Source organism: Nanorana parkeri, unplaced genomic scaffold (genome assembly GCF_000935625.1).
Source record: "Nanorana parkeri isolate BGI_ZX_2015 unplaced genomic scaffold, ASM93562v1 scaffold23, whole genome shotgun sequence".
In the NCBI taxonomy this organism is placed as follows: domain Eukaryota; kingdom Metazoa; phylum Chordata; class Amphibia; order Anura; family Dicroglossidae; genus Nanorana; species Nanorana parkeri.
In genome coordinates this window covers 3,823,594-3,838,077 of record NW_017306291.1, presented here as the reverse complement: position 1 = coordinate 3,838,077, position 14,484 = coordinate 3,823,594, and the positions used below count along the sequence as shown (strand labels likewise).

At 44.6% G+C, this 14,484-nt stretch overlaps 1 protein-coding gene across 1 annotated transcript in view; it reads right to left on the bottom strand.

Annotated features, from left to right (window-relative positions):
* Window positions 1-10,057: 10,057 nt before the first annotated feature.
* GTPBP10 (GTP binding protein 10) overlaps window positions 10,058-14,484 on the bottom strand; it is a 14,501-nt gene continuing 10,074 nt past the window's right edge. The window contains 4 exon segments of the mRNA XM_018564057.1: window positions 10,058-10,328; window positions 10,331-10,380; window positions 11,825-11,912; window positions 12,947-13,054. Coding sequence (XP_018419559.1) covers window positions 10,131-10,328; window positions 10,331-10,380; window positions 11,825-11,912; window positions 12,947-13,054 — 444 coding nt within the window. The 3' untranslated portion in view covers window positions 10,058-10,130.

Below are 14,484 nucleotides of genomic sequence, written 5' to 3'. Positions count from 1 at the left end.
TTAAAGAAGTACACACACATATATTTTGTACATATGTACATTTGAAACTGTAAAAAGAAATATAAGTATAGTACATTATTTTGTCAAATGCTTAATGAAATGTGAGCACAGTGTAAGTTTTACACCTGACTGGTCTAGAGAAGTATAACACAATGAAAGAGATAGAACACCAGTATTGTAGTCAAGGCTCAGGCAAACTATAGACCTAGCATAGGACAGTGGTCCCTAACCAGTAGCCACATGTAGCTATGATGGTAGGGGCTCAGTACCACATAGCTGTATTGGATTCATTCAGTATGGATGAAAGAAGAGGACACCTGATTTATACAACTTAAAGTTAAAACTCCAGTTTTGTTGAAAATCAAGCATATCCCGGCAGGTAGACTATCTACTTTGTAAGGATTGTAGCAAGCTTTATTGCAGATCTTTACTTGCTCTTTTATGGAGACATTGATGAAAGTCAACACTTTCTGAAAACTGACTGCTAAGCACGATCAGTGCCGAGTGGAGTCATTAGAAAAACCAAAAGATACCTTGTCGCACTCCTTACATGAAAAACCCAAAGTTGAATGAGGGGGGGTGCTTGTAGTGACCTGCGGATGGCGCCGCCACACAGTATAAAGATGAATAAATGTCACCAGCACACCAACAGTATTGCAGTCCAAAGAGTTTGTTTATTGGAACGTCATGTCGCTTTCTGGGCGACGCAGGGTCAGGGTCATTGCTGAGCCTGATGAAGGGGGACCCTGCGTGGCCCAGAAAGCGCTAGTTTTGGTGACATGATGTTCCAATAAACAAACTCTTTGGACTGCAATACTGGTGGTGTGCTGGTGACATTTATTCATCTTTATACAGTAATTAGAAAAGTCACAGCGAAAGCGACTTTGAAATTAGGGATGTCCAGATACCAGTCCAGATACCAGTCCAGATACCAGTCCAGATACCTGGCATTTTCACAAGAACTACCAGGGTTGCAGTGGTTGCAGCTGGGACCCGGCTCTGGTGCTCCACCACGGTCCTGAAATCATTAGTCTGTATTGTTTTAGAAAAACTGTCACATGACACTAAAGAATAATGTATCAGTACTTGTACATGAAAAAATGGTATCGGTGCATCACTTATATATATTTATAGAAAAACAAATCATACATTAAAACAGAGATGTACAAATCCCAGGATCTCCGTGTGCTCCTTACAAATGACAGCGGCCTTCTAACTTTTGAATTTTTCTCTAGTCTAGTCCTGGAGCTGGAAAAGTATTTGTACTTGTACCGAGTACTGTACTTGGTATCTGAACATCCCTACATAAAATATCTCACCAAAACTAGACTTTTATTGCAGGGGATGCCTATTGTTTGTCTTCAAACTCTGTGTAACCTTCTGGTAAAAGCTGTCAGCTACGGAGTGGAAATTCTCAGAACTTGTCTATACAGAGTACAGTTGCAAGACAATTTCTGATTTGTTTTACAATTTAAAAAAAATAATTGTGGCTGCATTATAAAATGGCTGGTGTATCAATCACATGTATATATGTCCGATGGTGGGCACTACACTCAGTGCTGACCTGGTGCACTCAGAGCAAGGAGAGACAAATGGTCCAGTGGAAGAGGCACTTGTGGGTCTTGTATTCATACAACATAAATAGATCTACTTGTCAAATAATAAATCTATTGATGTTGCTTCCATACAGAACCTGGAAGTAACTTTTCCACTGGACTATATATATATATATAAATACATTTATTTTTTAACAAAAATGGAGTTTTCCTTTACTTAGTATGTTATGAGTTCACGTACATGAACTCTCAATGTGAAAGCAGCTGGATGCAAGACAACACAAAGCAGCACAGAGACTTGCACTGCTCTAGCTCAGGAGTGCTTTAGCCAGACTTGGGGTCCATTTGTATTGCTTTAGTTTTGACATACCTCAGAAGCTTGGTCAAAGTACCTAAAAGCTGGAACAGATGTTTCTATATGGGTTGTGCTGCTTTAGCATTTGAAGTCTGTGTGCATGAACTCTTAACTGTACTATTACCAAGTGAATGTATAAGACAATGAAGCCAGCCGGGACAGCCACCTTTCTCCATTATACCTCCAGCATGCAGGAGGAGCTGAAAACTCATACCTAGAGATTGTGGAGTCAGATAGAACCTGCTAGGTGAACTTGTCAGCATATCAACACACCTGAAGCACCATATTTGAATGGAAGAGTCCAAGCATTTTTTTCATATTTGTGAGGTTCCCTGTCATTTGGCTCATGAGCTGACTGGTGTTGGGGGCCCATGATCTAGCTGTTTCTGCATGTTTGCGTGGCTAGACGTCATGTAAATGTATGCGGTTATGCGGGCATCATTGGAATGCATTGCCTAGAGTGAGCAGCAAGCAGCAATCAACATAGTAATTGATCCCATATATTAGTATACCTTTATATTCTGAAAAAGCAGAACACCGCAATATTAGTGAATTGAGGGCCCAGCCACACCATCAAGAGTGCGTTCCAGTGCGTTTAGCCTCTGGAACGTACTGGAACTTAACCCGGCCGGCTCACTTTGTTTTGGGGCGGGAGGGGGCGTGGCGGTGCATTGAACTCAATGGCACCGCAGCTACGTCCCCCGGCCTGCGGTGCGATCTCCGGCACCCTAACATGTGGCACATCAGTGCCTGCGTTCCGGTACAGTGCAATCTGCAAAAAACGCTGCAAGCACTATTTTTTGCAGATCGCACTGGCCAGGAACGCAGGCACTAATGTGCCACGCGTTCGGGTGCCGGCAAAAGCACCGCGGGCGGGGTGTGTGGCTGCGGTGCCATTGAGTTCAATGTCTCGCCACGCCCCCTCCCGCCCCAAAACAAAGTAAACTGGCCGGGTTGCGTTCCAGAGGCCGAACGCACTGGAATGCACTCTTGATGGTGTGACAGGGCCCTTAGTGTCTGTGTATGTTCCGTGTTTTCAGTAGGATAGAGGTGGCTAGCCAGAGACCTGAAATAGCAGTATGCAGACCCTACTACAGTATGATCATTCATCAGAAACATGTGAAACATGCACAATTGTTTTGGCTGAACATAGCTGTTTATGAGGTACCCATACAACCCCTTGTACTTGACTTACCTTACTAATCATCAAAAACAAAATCCACTTTGGGTTGCTGTTTTTTTTCCTCCTAGGGGTGCCCATACACCGTACGATAATCGCGGGTGTTCCCGGCGGGTTGGTAGCATGATCGCAAGACAAAAGCCGCACGACCCGAGGCCCGCTCACCATTGCAATTATCTGCAAGCCTTCAGAGGGGAGGACCTGCGATGATCGCAAGTACGATCTGTCTGTCCATGATGGGCAAGTCGTACGAAATTTTAATCACCTTACAACCATCGCACAACAAAAGTCATGCGATGGTTGTAAGGTGTATGGCCACCTTTAGACCAGCCGGGCAGGAGACACAGACCTATGGTAATTTCCTTGTCCAGTTGTTAATGATAATATCATCACTTCACCTCTGTGGGAAACCACAGATTGGCCAGTACCATAAGGCAGGACAGTAGAAAGGATCAGAGGCAAAATAATATATCTTGCAGGTCTAATGTAACAAGATTGCCACTAGAGCAAGAAGGGCTCTCTTACTGGGGCCTGTGGGCCTAGATGGGATCCGTTTATCTGATTCCAATGGCTCGGGGATCAGACACTAGACCAAGTCAAACTCAAATCCCAGTTTCTAGTGCTCTGAAGGAAAGTTAATTAGACCTCTTCCACTTTAATTGTACAAGGGGCATCTTTTACAGTAAACCAGCTGTATTTAAAATAAGGTACTTGTAGGCAAATGGCTGGAGCGGCAGGCTATAGTGGGCCGCACCAAACCTCCAAATTTACAAACTGTGCTTTTCATATTTGATTCGAATCTTCTGTCCAGCTCCGGACATTGGTGACTAAATGAGAACAAGGTGGTTGCAGGAGATGATGAGGGGAGTCAGAAGACTACTTATAGTTCAAACCATCTCTACTTTCTCCTGTTTGGTGGCCTATAGAGTTAAAAGTAACTATATAGAAGACAGCATGCTGCCTTCAATAGACTTGTTTTACTAAACAAATCACAGGACGGGACCTGTACAAATGTGTAGTTGTGCTGCTGATAGAAAGCTGCACATTACCTACCAGTGCCCATTTCTGGTGACTGAGAACCACTGGAGAGGAGGGCAGATGGTCCACTTCTGCTGTGGCCTGTCACTGTTTCATGTCATAGGGGTGTAGGCCCACCAGGGTACATGGGACCTGGTCAGCCACTGTTTGTCCACAGTAGACATGAGATCTATTATTCCAGCTTTAAGTGACCTTTTAGGGAACTTCTGATGGCCTCCCATTACGTTGAGGGTGTAGGCTCTTGGTCTGCATAAGTCACAGCAATGGCACGCCTTGAACAGGCGCCTGGTTTTGACCTCATAACCGCACTTCTACAAGAACACATGCAGTTCAAAGAGCTCAATCATGACGTACAAATCACTGTAACCAACAGCGACCAATTCGATTTTACTTTACACTAGCCCAGGGGTAGGCAACCTTGGCACTCCAGCTGTTGTGGAACTACCGATCCCTTGAGTCATTGCAAGACTCTAACACCCACAGGCATGACTTGTAGTTTTAGCACAGCTGGCCAGAGTTGCCTACCCCTGCCCTAGCCAGATCAATGAGGGATAAAGCCTGATTGGTTGCTCAGGGTTACACATTGATCTTTGCCTTTTGTTACAAGTCCAAGATAAGCTGGGGATCTGTCGGTTTGCCTGCCTGTGCTTTAGGAGGATATACAAAACACGGAATGGATATGTCGATTTTGCAATGTAGATATAATAGAGATTTCTTATGTAAGTGAAGAGAATGGCATAGAATCTCGAATGCTCTTGCCATATATATTTTGCAGGAAAAAAATACAGTAACAATAAATTCTAAATAGAGAAAATGTAAGTATAGTTCTGCAAGATTTTATCTCTTTCCAGAGTATCATGGGAAAGTATGACCTGACATGGGGTTCACAATAGTTTTGTAGATTTGGGGGAGGGGAAGGGGGTGTTCGGCATCAGCATAGAACAGAGATGGATAGAGAACCACAAGAATGACTGTCGGTATCATACTCTCCATTGGAAATAGAATGACACATTGTTGACACATTGATTTTTTTGGGTGTATCTGTCGTTATATACAATGAAGGGTGTCCAGTTTTGGTCCTCCAGGGGTTACGGTGACAAGGGGAGGGCCAGTGATGGACATCCATACTTCAACCTATGCTGTGCCTTTCTGATGCATTGATTCTAATAAAGCCTGAGATGAGCACTGTGGGACTTCCTTAAATCAGACCTGTACCCAAATTACAACTCCACCTAGCCTGACAATCTCGCTTTTATAAATACCGCACATAAATATTATGAGGTTAAGAAAGGCCCTTCCTGCAAAAATCCTGCACACTAGGCTCCCTACAGAACCCTGTCACGTGATCTATCATGATGGGGCCCAGGGTAGACATGTTCAGTGGCTTTGCCTGACCTTCTCCTACACAATCATTCCTAGGGATTAGTGGAGTGAGTTCCGAGGAGCTTATTTTGCCATCCGCAAAATTTGGTTGAGGAGCAATGTCTCAGTTTTGCTTGTTGGGCTGCTGTACGTGTACGCAGGGTGTTTTTGGAGGGTGGACTTAGATCATTTCATTTTTGGGTTTATTTATTTACAGCACTAGTGCCTATGGCTGGCGCTGAGACGTAGAGAAATTTCCTATACTCCTCGGCACCATCTAGAGGCCCCAGTGCCATGAGAATGGCATCCACCCAGCGTATATACATGAACCCATTAGTGTCCTTTGTACTCCTGATGTGTTCCTTTTATTTTCTGTATTTCATCGTTATTTGTGTGTTGTCACTTTACATCTTTTATTTTACTTTTTTTCCTGTTTATTTTATTTCTGTGAAAAAACTTTAAATAATAAGGCTAATGAAGGGATATAATTGTGGTAGAAGAACAGGAGTTTCTGTGATCCTCAGGGCATATTTAAGCTGTAAAAGCCGAGAAAATCCACCTTAAAGTGGAACTACAGTCCACTCCCCTGGCTCCCTCATTGGCGCCAACATCTTCACCCGGTGTTCTTCCAGGTTTGGGATCTTCGGCTATCTTCATTGGCCAGGCAAGAATGACTCAACTCCCGCACATTTGCATGGGAGTTGATTAATTCTGGCACCGAGGTGTCCCGAGAATGTACACCGGGCTTGATGCATATTCCAAAGAAGATTGAGACCAAGCTGGTAAGTTTGTTTTATTGCAGAAGAGACATCACATGACTGCAATAGTCTGCCTGCTTCCATTTTTTGTGTGGAGATTCACTCTTCTATTATTCCTGGAGATCATTGTCACTCAGACAGAAAGTGATGGGAAATCTAAGCGTTTCGAGTTGTCACCACAACAATGGGTAAGCATGGGGTATATTACCCAACGGGGACAAATGTTTGGGTGACAACTGTCTAAGATTTCCCCTCACTATGGAGTAATTACCTCTCATTTCCTTTTGCTTCTGTAGGGCACGAATTAAAGGGAAGTCTCCCCAGAGAATCACAGACAGCAATAAACAGCCAGATAGGAGATTAACATGTGATGTATGTTTATCGGGTGCAACAAGATAACAATCACAATTGAGATGGTCAAATAATGCCCCCAAGAAAACCTGGTGTGAGCATGATAGCAACCAGAACAAGGTTGTCCAGCTTGGACCACACTCCATCACACCTTCTAATTGTAGGAAATAAAAATGCTCAATTCCACTCAACCCTAATAATTACATGAAGAATGCCTTAGCAATGGTCACATGACCATCCATCCTGGCATTTCACAGCCTCTTTTGCTGCGAGCGGGACTGTCAGGATAGCTGGGGGTTGGTACTTGAGTATAGGTCCACCTAAAAGCCCAACATCTTCTTTCTTAAAACTTGATGTTAGAACACGGAGAAGCAAAGTCCCATTGTAGATTGTAATTATTACTTATGTGGTCCCCTTAGGTGTGTACAGACGTTGTCACCAACAAAGGGAAACACTTCCTGTTGCTGTAGGTGAATTGTAGGTAGGGCAGCCTCTCTGAGAGGTGGAGGCAATGGAAGGCTGCCACTTAGAGCAACCAATCAGCTATCAAGTTTATTTAGCAGGGTACATGAAACTCAGGGGTGCTTTCTCTCCAGTTTTTATAATTCATGCGAGGTGTCTATGAGAACAGACTGACAGCTCTGGGTGTTACTACACACCTATTGAGACGCTTCCTGTAGTAAGGGGGTAGGAAAAATTTGGCGCTCCAGCTCTGGTGCAATTACAAATCCCATTCGGCATTGTAAAACTTTGGCAATCACAGGTATGACTCCCAGAGACAAGATGGGATTTGTTGTTTCACCACAGCTGGAGAGCCCGAGCTTGCCTATCCTTGCCGTAGAAGGACATTATAGGTCAGTATATGCCGTGTCTAGAGTCCCTTCAAGTCAGCAGTGTCCAGAGATTTTCTAGGGGGACACAACTGATAAAAATGAGAATGATTCACAAAACTGTGGACATATCACATTTATAGGAAATGGGATGTTGGGATTTAGGTAACCAAAGGCAGCCATTTTGTTGTGGTCTAATAGCCAGCAGTCAGTCTGTCTCGCTGATGGCTGTTTCATCACAAACTGACTGACAGCTCGTCAACAGCCTGTAATCCACTTCAGCTTTCAATAGTCAGTGACCAGGCTGATCTGAGGAATTCTGATGTGATCGGATGCTATGGGACACGGTCAGTCCTAGGCCCCCCCCAGCTGTTGAGGAAACACAAGTCTGAACGTGAAGTTACCCCAAACGAGACATGCTGGGGCTTATAGTCCCCCCAGCAGCTGGGTGCGCCATCTGCTATGAGGTGTATTCGTTTTGCAAAGGAATTGTTTCTGTATCGCTAAAGAAGTCCAGCATTAGATCTTTCTATCTGGAATGTAACAATTATTTCTTTTTGTAATGCTTTATTTTTCAGCTGTGTTGTAGCTTTTTAGCGTGCCCGTGTCATGTATGCCTTTTACTGGTCGATTTCCAACAAAAAAACTTTGCCAATATTCTGTAACTGGTGAACTCGCTTTTACGGAACAAATAAATATTGACTTTTATGCATATGGTCAGATGTGGCATCTAACAGGACATGGTGCAGGTGGAACTTTATACATGTGTACATGTGACAATAGTGGCCGGGACACGCAGAACCAACATTTATTTCTAATACACATGGGCTTTATTTAAAGAGCACCTGTTCAATATAAAAGGTTGCAATTTTTCAGAGAGGACTGAAATATGCTGAACATAAACTACAAGGGGTCCGCAGTCTGTAGATCAACTTTCCCTGGTATGGACCCCCCTGCCAAGGGAATGTCCACATTGTACAGCATGCTGCTTGCTGGCCTACTGGGCTGTTACTGACAGCGCCAGGCCCAACCAATGACCAATCAGCATGCTCGTTGAAGCTTCTGGGCTTGGCACTGACCATGCACTATCTCTGAGGTCTCGTTCACACCTAGGCGTATTGCATATTGCACCTAGGCGTTTCCGAAGGCTACTTGGCTGTATCCCAATGGAAACGCGCAACAAAACGGCCCAAAGTAGTACATGTACCTTTTCAGGCGTGGGCCGTTTTGTAGCGCGTTAGGGACGGGCGGAAATACGCCAAGGTGGGAACGAGACCATTGAATACAATGCGATTTATATTTTTGAGCGTTTTGTAGAGCGTTCGTCAAGTGTAGAACGCGCTACAAAACGTTCAGGTGTGAACGAGGGCTGATAGCCAACGGCTCCGGGACAGAAGCCATGCAGAGCTACAAAGCCCCTGTGTGGTTTTAAAAGGGTCAAATAGCCGCCATTTCAAAATGGCACCCGGGACCCAAGTGGTTAAAAAACAAATGTAAACATTGTTTAGCAAATTAGGCTTAAGCCGGCCATACACCTTAGATAGATTATCTGCAGACTTTCTATGGTCAGAGGGAAAAAGTGCAACGGATTCCTCCATCTACGCTAAACTGTGTGGATGGAGGAATCTCCCGCTGGGCCAAGCTTCAGTATCTTGCTAGTCGGCCCCGCTGGCTGTCAAAACACCTGAACAATCTGATTGGACGCAGGCATCATTCAGGTGTTTTGACAGCCAGCGGGGCCGACTAGCAAGATACTGAAGCTTGGCCCAGCGGGAGATTCCTCCATCCACACAGTTGAGCGTAGCTGGAGGAATCCGTTGCACTTTTTCCCTCTGACCATAGAAAGTCTGCCGATAATCTATAGGTGTATGGCCGGCTTTAGGGCCTATTTAACACTTTAGCATATGCCAGCGCACTAAAACATCCAAAAGTCAGATGTATCACATTTGTTACGCGATGCACCACATTGCATCATGCTGCATTGAGACGCTTCATTGCCTGTGCATGACCTTAGTGCGTTGGGGTGCCATTTAAAATAATGTAACACACATTGCTGCATAGAAGTTAATGGGCCCTTAAGAGTCTTTGTCAATAACTGATGCATTCTGACACTGCTAAATCCCATCTGGGCATCTAAGCTTCCCTGACCTCTAACCATAAGGGGTTCAAGAGATGATAATGTCATCAGCAATCACTTTCCTCCCAATAAGAAATGTCATTGTCTTGGTGCCCTCAGCCTGAGTGTATAGAGACTTGAGCTGCTGAGCGACAGAAGTGTCCGGATGGTGTATACAGCACCAAAGGATGTGCACAGTGAGAAGAAAGTGCATTCCGTGAGTGCATATCAATGACAGACACAGATGTAACACGCCAAATATTCACATTCCATAGAGAAAAGAATGTAGATATCCCTCTGAATTATTTCCAGTAAAAGCTGAACTCCGAGAGGAGTAAATATTGTCCTCATACAAGTCATGTGCCTTCTTCCCGGAGTCTGGGTGAGCTTTGTGTATTCCTTCCAGATCCGTGCCGTGATCCAGTGTGAGGAGCGTCTGTATGTTCACATATACGAGTGATAGAAATGAAACGATCTCCACCAGACTGACACATACACAGCTAAGAGAATCATATTTAATGGGGCTTACACAAACTGTACAAAATCATACACAGAAATATACAAGACACGGAGGTGGCTGTGGATCAGGATGGAGTCTGTACTTTATCTGGCACGCGGAGCGATCTCATTTTATGGAGGTTTCGCAGTTTTTCCTGCGCAGATTCTCCGATCTCTACTTCGGCTTGATCCTCCAGCGACCTGCGGAGACAGCGGGTGAGCTCCTGCATTCCTCGGCCGGAGACAGCGGATACCGGGAGGATGTGTCTGACGGGGATCTGCTGCTGTTGATCTGCTGCTCCGGGACTAGCTCTTCCGGCAGCATGTGGACATAATCTGCAAAGTGGAAACATGTCTGTGAAGGTTCTTCTCCAGGTCATGTGATCTGTACAAGATCAATCCAGGCAACTGGACTTGCGGTATTTATTTTCATGGTAAACAGCAAAAAAAAGAGATAGATGGGGCTTTTAAGGTGTCAAAAAATGCAATTAGGGATAATACAACATAGTAATGACAAAATTACACAGTAAAATAACATTTATTTATGAAAAGATTACATGATCCACATGATAAATATACCCGCTAGTATCCATGATCAAACAGCATAAAACCTCCCTGGACTCTGTACATGTGCATGATACATGCATAATAAATACAATGAACTTGTTTTATCAATGACATTATAATAAATAATTTTATATAAATAATCATAATCAAAGTAAGATATACTGCAAGTCTGTACTGCGTCCAGCCTTCTATGCATTTCGCCGAAGCTTCATCAGGAAGTCGGAGGTAACCATAAGTGGGACATTAGTGGTGAGTGGATCCGCACAGTCGGGGAGTCATGCCCAGAAACAGTCAAGGACAACAGAGAGGGTGGAGAGAGAACCGACGGCGATCAAATATGGGAAGCGCAATCTCTGCCTCAGGATAAAGCTTCCTTTAATCGATCCCAGCCATAGCTCCCCTCACTCTGTACAGATTCCCGCCGCCCAACATCGGCGTCTGACCATGCAGCTAGGTTATTTTCATGAAGATGTTTCACTGGTCATTCGACCAGCTTTCACAATTCTGAATGTATCACGGGAGCGAGCTTGGAGCGGTGACTACTTTACAACACACACAGGGACCATGGGGAACAAAAGTAGCCCCCCTCCAGAAGGAAGGACAGTGTCAGCACCAATTCAGAGATGATTTGAGGATCTACAGCCGAGTGATACACAAATAAGATACATTTATGTTAAGCCCTCATTCACACTGCTAAGAGCCGCCCGTACAGATCCGTACGACGTGCACGGCCATATCGGGCCGTTCCCGGGAAGGGCAGGTGCTGCGTGTGATTGTACAGCAGCCTGTTCTTCTCTATAGGAGTATGCGGCCAGATGGATGAATCCTGTCTGCGTCCAAGCACAGACACCCGCACGGATCTGTACAGGCCGGCTCTTAACAGTGTGAATGAGGCCTAACAGTTAAGGTACTTGAATGTATTTTTAAGACTTAACCCTTGTGTTTAGTGTCACTTTAACAAACAGATGAAAGTGCATTAAAAAGGAAAGGGGGGGTGGGGGGGGGGTTAGGAAAACTCCAGCCCTCTAGCTGTGGTGAAACTACAAACCCCATGAGGCATTGCACCACTCTGGCAGCCACAGGCATGACTTCTGAAGACAGATGCATCATGGGATTTGTAGTTTCATGACAGTTGGAAGGCTGAAGTGTTGCTTCCCCTGCACTAAATGGCGAGGACTGCGACCAGAGCAATTTTGTTGCAGCAAAACGAGACCCCAACTCACCAAGATGAGCAACTGCACAGTTTCAAACGCTGTTCTGAATGGAGTCTTGAAGGAGAGTTGAAATCCGCCAATGTCAACCTGAAAATATATACGGAACTCACTGATAAGCCCGGTACTGTCGTTTTAGGGAGAAGGTTTAAAGTTAGGATACCTGTAAATAATAATGACTGTTAGGGGCCCATTCACACTTGTGCATTGTGGCAGCCCATGCTAATGTGCATTGCCCCAGTGCATGGCAATGTACCTGCTCTATGTGCAGTGAGTTGTGATGACATTTACTGTGAATGGCAGCCCAACCCAATGCACTGTACAGGCCAATACACAGCAGGGCACCACAACGCATATAAGATACGTTGTGCTGCACTGCATCTTTTTTATCCATTGTGGCGAGTTGGCAGCCCAGTTATAATTCACAGACTGAATGCAATGCACATTAACGCATACCATAATGCACAGCAACAGATCACTCTCGTGTGAATGGGTTCTTAAAGTGGAATGGTCAGCGAGGCTCTCTCATTGGACAAGGGACTAGATGGTGACTGGGGCTTAGGTCCAAATTCAACATCTCCCTAGCAAACCAAAAGCAGTCTCAGAGGGGGCACTGGAGAGGCCTTTCTGAACAAATGAGGGAATCGCAGTCAGGTTGAGGCCGACAGGTTTGCTTTAAAAGGGGATCATGTCACGGGAGAATCATGGAGGCTGCCATTGCTCAACTCTCCTTTTGAGAACGTTAGATTCCTGGCTGTCATGCCGAAGCTTTGGCTTAAATGCTGGCTGAGTTGCTGACCTGAACCAATGGAGAAATAAAGAATTCGGACACTTTTCTGACACTTATTTACATCATTTTTGTTCAAGATCTGCGACTCAAATTTGTTTAACTTTTTTCTATGGCGGCCCCCAGAATTCCCTTGTGGCAATGTCACAGAAAGAGAAATCACTGAGAGATGAGGCTCCAATTCCATAGCTATGGATGAGGCATGGATTCAGGCAGCACCAGGCAGAGGCTGTATTATAGGTTCTGAGTCCACCTGCGCGGGTTGAATGCTTGTGTTTATGTCTGGGGGATGATTATGGATATCAGCGATCATTAGGAGTTATGTGAACACGCTCACCACGAACAGAAGTTGTTTGGTCCTCTCCACATGCTTGAGGAACTTGTGTCCCATTCCTCTGTTGATATGGGCGCCCTCTATTAAGCCCGGGAGATCAGCTACCGAAATCTGGAACGTGGATTAACGATAAGGCGATTTACTGATACAAATAAACGTTTTGTATGTTTCTTAAAAAATGTGCAATTACAAAGCAAGGACGTAAACATAGAAAAACAATCGCCTGTGTAAAAAACATTATTGGTTTGCCGACAGAAAACTAGAGTTCATCAGCACTGAAGTCACACTTTGAGTCCTTATTAAATCAGAATTGAATCTTGTGACATTGACCTAAGGTCACACCTGGGCGTTATACAGCGCGTTCGTACGGGCTGTAAAACGCTCAACATGTGAAAACCAATGATTGCCTATGGGTATGGTTCCCACCTTGGCGTATTTCAGCGTGTAGGAACGCGCTGCAAAACGCCCTATGCCCAAAGAAGTACAGGAGCTTCTTTGGGGCGTATTTGCCGCGCATATCCATTAGGATACAGCCGGATAGCCCTCGAAAACGCGTGTTTCTTTTACCGCAAATCGCGGTAAAAACCCGTGGCACGAAACGCGCCTATTTCGTACGCCTAGATGTGAACCCAGCCTTAAAGTCATTTTTGCCCATAAGCTTGTCGTTCCATATGTTGATGAATGCATTCTACACACAGATTTCTAAGGCGCCCTCTAGTGGTCAATGGCAGGTATTGTGAATGGAATCCCTGCTTATAGGCCAACTCCTGCTTCTGCTTGATAGTGAGCTATGTACAGGTGAAACTCGAATAATTAGAATATCGTGCAAAAGTAATGGCAGTAAGTGCTGCAAAAGGGGCCCAAACCAAGTACTGAGTACATATGCATGCTTGTACTTTTCAGAGGTCCGATATTGTTCTATGTACAATCCTTGTTTTATTGATTGCATGTAATAATCTACTTTTTTGAGGTTCTGGATTTGGAGTTCTTGGGGTTTTCATGAGCTGTTAGCCATAATCATCACAATTATGACAAATCACGGCTTGAATTATCTTGCTTTGCATGTAATGAGTCTATCTCATATATTAGTTTCACCTTTTAAGTTGCATTAGTGAAATAAATGAACTTTGCACGATATTCTAATTATTCGAGTTTCACCTGTATGTCCGGCTCATGCTGTGCAGATCTCTGCATGCACTTTGATATTTTTTACCTAAGAATTTGAGAAAAGCTGCCAGTCATGTTACCATTTGTCCTCATCTTCCTCAGCATGGGAGCTGGTCTCAGGGAGGAGCAGAGAGAGCAGACGTGTCACACTGCAGGAAAGTACAAGTCATTGCAGTTCACCACGTCAGGGACATGCTTCATAATGGAGCAGAGCTACCATTGAGCGGCAGAGGAGGAAATGTATTCAATAAACTCCAATCCAACGCTAAATCATTCTTATTGCTCCCATTTTGCACCATCTTGATGGATGTAAAAATTAACAGATCCCCCCCCCCCCCCCCCCCCCCCGTGACACAACACAACGGAGACAACAA